The sequence below is a fragment of the Aegilops tauschii genome, chromosome 1, assembly GCF_002575655.3.
Source record: "Aegilops tauschii subsp. strangulata cultivar AL8/78 chromosome 1, Aet v6.0, whole genome shotgun sequence".
In the NCBI taxonomy this organism is placed as follows: Eukaryota; Viridiplantae; Streptophyta; class Magnoliopsida; order Poales; family Poaceae; genus Aegilops; species Aegilops tauschii.
The window spans coordinates 375,772,178-375,776,322 of record NC_053035.3 but is presented as its reverse complement, the minus strand read 5'-3'; the positions used below and the strand labels follow the sequence as shown (position 1 = coordinate 375,776,322).

Genomic DNA, 4,145 nt, shown 5'->3' with positions numbered 1-4,145 from the left:
AATTGCAAATATTTTCAAATTTTTGAATAAAATTTAAAATTTCCAAACATTTGGTGAAACTTAAAACAAATAAAGTTTTCAAATATTTTCCAAGTTCTACACAAAAATTTATATTTCCATTTATAAAAATTGTCCAAAAATTTACCAATTTCCAGACACGTTTTGAATTTTCCAAAAAAATTGAAATTTCTAAAGTTTTTCTGAAACTTTGAACAAAATTTTAAATTTCTTGAATAAAACTTTAAATTTCCAAAGATATCTATTTTTTAATTTGTGAACGTTTTTTTAAAATAAAAATATTTTATGAATTTCCAAACAATGCTTGAAAGCACAAAGATTTTTGAAAAAATACAAACTGTATCAAAACAAGAACAGTTCCTTAAATTCCAGACAATTTTGAAAGCACAATGTTTTTTGAAAATAACAAATTTTTTACAAAAAAGAGAGCATGTTTTGAAATTCAAATAGTTTTTTAAATTTCAAACATTTTTGAAAATTAGAACTTCTTTGAAAAAAAGAAACAGAAGAAAAACGGTTAAATATACAACAGGAAAAAGGGAAAGGAAAAAAAACGAACATGAACCTCCCAGCATCCAGCGTCCAACTCTGCTGGCGTTAAATGGGCCGCCCAGCCCGGTCGCTTCTATGCGACAAGCCGACTACTTGACGCATTATGCGTCAAGATAGAAGTTGCCAGGCCACAATGCCAGTATTGCGCGGGGATAAAAAAAAAATTTGCGGTAATATAGCGCGGAGATTATAAACCATATCCATAGCTGCAGCGAGACCGTACTGTACGTGGTCACGACTCAGGACCTGCATCGCCCAAAACGCAACTGCCGTCCATTCGTCTGGACTTCATACAGGGAAACCCCACGTGTCAGGGGGAAAAATATCCACACCCGAGCCTGTGTGGTGGCTGGCACTGGCAAGCACAGCAGGCTATCTCCCGCGCTCAGTTCCAGCCTCCGGAGCTGCTCGGAAGTAGCACCCCATGGCGGCCACGGCGGCCGCAGCCGCAGTGCGCCCGTCTCTCCCCATCACGCCTCCGCGGCGCGAGCGCAGCGCCGCCTGCTGCTCGCTTGCGCCGGCGACCAGCGCGCCGTCCACACGCTTGCCGCCGTCCTCTGTAAGTACGTGTTCGTTTCCGTTCCTGCGTTATCCACTTGCACTCTTTTGATGGCCCGAACCCAATTTCAGCTTGAATTGGTTGTGAGGTCTGATCACACAAAAATTGGAGTAGTAATCTATTCTGTGTGTTTAATTGGACACCGTGATTGAGCAAATTGTAGCAACTATTGCAGTTTCTATATTGGGGAAATTTCAGATGCATATACTCAAGCCAGCGCTCTCCGTGCTCTGACGACGTAACAATTTCAGTTCCCTTGCAGAGATGGCGCTGCACCGCCGTCACCCATCCCCGGAGCCGCCGGCTCCACGGGCCGCGCTGCAGCCAGGCCGAAGTGGCGAGCAGCACCGTGGACGACGACGAGGCGTGCGAGCTGGTGAGGGGCACGGACGTCGTCATCGGGCAGGGCGACGACGAGAGCGTCCGCGCCTACCTCCTCGAGGCCGTCAAGAACAACAACGGCACCTGCGTCCTCTTCCTCTCCGACGTCTTCGGCTTCGAGGACTCCGCCACCCGGGACTTCGCCTACCGCATCGCGTGCCACGGCTACAAGTAAACCAACCGACCTTCCCCCCTTCTCCGGTCCAATCACTTTTTTCAGTTGCTCTGCGTTTGTCACCTCTTCATGCTTGATCGATGGATGCTTGCATGCATGCAGCGTTCTGGTGCCGGACTTGTTCCGCGGGAACCCGTGGAAGAAGAGCCTGCCGATGGACGGGTTCCAGGCGTGGCTCGCCGAGCAGGCCCCGGAGAGGGTGGCCGGCGACATCGACACGTGCAGGAAATGGCTGGTGGACGACTTCCTGGCGGCCGCGCCGTCCAAGAAGCTGGGCGTGGTCGGGTTCTGCTACGGGGGCGGCCGCCTCGTGGAGACGCTGGCGCGCGACGCGGACGCCGCCTGCTTCAGCGCGGGCGTCTGCTTCTACGGGTCCCGGATGGACGCGTCGCTCGGGGCACAGATCGCGGCGCCGGTGCTGTTCGTGTGCGGCGACGGCGACCCGCTGTGCCCCGTGGAGACGGTGCGGGAGCTGGAGAGGAGCGCGAGGGGCGCCAAGGCGGCCGTGTACGCCGGCAGGGGCCACGGGTTCGCGCACCGGCCGGAGTCGCTGGAGGACGACGGCGACGCCGAGGAGGCGTTCGCGATGATGAAGAGCTGGTTGCACGACCACCTGCTTGCTTGAACTGATCTGATCAGCTGTCTTGTGTCGTGTGTACATTCTGTTTGCTGTGTTCGTTGTTCTGTTTGATTGCAAGTTCGCAACTGGTGAATAGACTAAAGAGGTGAAGTGCATTGTTAACACTCAACTTTTTTTTTAGCAGTTGTTAACGGGAGCGGCTACCTGCCAATCGACTGACTCCAGAAACGGGTCAGTCGAATGACAAAAACAGCAAATAGAGAATTCAGAAGAATGATTTGACTGACCCAAACTTAGGGCCAGTCGAAAAGCCCAGAAAGAGTAGCCTCTGTGTTTGTTTCTGTATTTTCTGTCTTCTGGCCACAGCCCACATCTGAAACGGGCCTGAACCCGCTAAGTAACTAACCCACTTAACAAGATCAATCTAACGCACACAGCACTAGGTCTTCTTCCTCCCCTTTCTTCCCGAAACCAAAACACTGAGCCGCCGCCATGGATGCTGAAACAAACCAGAGATGATCTGATCTCTTCTGACCTCTATCTATATCTTGTGCTATCATTTCTTCCTCCCAAAACCCTTCTCCTCCAGTCGCCCAGAGATCCCAAGCTGAAGAACCAGAAAAAATGGACGAGTTCTCATATCATTTTGAGATCTCAGATCTGTCAAGGAAAAGAGCAAAACCGAGAAGAGACAAACCTAGAGATGAATCTGCTACACGTATTTCGAATGTAATAATGGTAATCCCCCACCACTTCTTTACTCAGGCATCATATCAGTTTCATGAAGATAATTGGGCATCACATCCCCTTTTACTAGATCAGAAAAAAGTACACTTGCTCTTTTTCAGAAGATACACCTGACAGATAAAAAAATGTGTTATGTGTTCAGAAACTAGTGAATGTGCTGGTGTGTTGTGGTGATTTCAAACATATGAGTAAAAAGTTGCACATTCAGAGAACTAAAGTTGATGGTCAATTTGTTTCTAATTCTCGCAACAAATAGATTGCACTTCCTGAGTAGCAAAGGAACATTTAGATATGCAGTTTCAATTATACCATAGCACCTACGCAGATATCTGAACAAGTTATTTATCTACAATTAATCCAGAACATCCCCAGATATCAGAATTTCATATACAATATGCATGCACAAAAGATTAAAACAAAGAAAATACGTATTCATGTACTCATTAATCTACATTTTAATTGCAGTTCTGATGTTATTTATTGTAGTTATTTATCTGAAGTTACTTCATAACACACCCACAAATTAGAAATTCTTATTACAAAATGCTAGTAGAACATTATAGCCACAAATTCATAGTAATTTAGTTCACAATCTACAGTTAAAACAAGAGACCAACCAGAAAAAATATTTATATAGAATGCACCGTGAAAGTATGCATTCATTCAACATAAATGCATTTCCATTTTGAATGAACTAGATCATGAAAAGTACGCTTGCTCTTGTTAATTTTAAGGTGCAACTACCAGAAATAAGTTCATTTTGCAAAAGTGCAAACTGAGTTTCCACTTTCAGGTAAACGTACCGGGACAAGATATTTATCACCAAGCATATTATTACAGTGCGGAAAGACAAGAAGACAACACGGTTAGCAACAAATTCTCAAACAAATTGTTTGTTTACATACTAACATTTTTTAAGTGATTATGAATACAAAAATTACTCCTATAAATGTTTTTAGGTGCTGAAAAATTCAAATCAACATGGTCAACATCTACAATCAGATGGAAATTCAATTCATGTGACTCGGGAGGTTATTTTCTTATTTTGCAGCATAGAAAAAAAGAAAAAGAAGAACTAACCTGTTGCTTATTCCTTCTGTAGAACCCAGTAGTTGCGCACAGCTATGGAGTAC

At 45.2% G+C, this 4,145-nt stretch overlaps 1 protein-coding gene across 2 annotated transcripts; it reads left to right on the top strand.

Moving 5' to 3' along the window:
- Positions 1-774: 774 nt before the first annotated feature.
- Positions 775-2,434, top strand: LOC109751237 (uncharacterized). Of its 2 annotated transcripts, none has more exons than XM_020310125.4 (3): positions 775-1,133; positions 1,381-1,681; positions 1,788-2,434. In XM_020310125.4, exons 1-3 carry the CDS (start codon positions 995-997, stop codon positions 2,308-2,310), a joined length of 963 nt encoding a protein of 320 aa, XP_020165714.1. In that variant the 5' UTR covers positions 775-994; the 3' UTR covers positions 2,311-2,434. The 2 variants fall into 2 exon arrangements, with proteins under 2 accessions (XP_020165714.1, XP_020165715.1); XM_020310126.4 differs by having other exon boundaries at positions 805-1,129; positions 1,392-1,681.
- Positions 2,435-4,145: the final 1,711 nt, after the last annotated feature.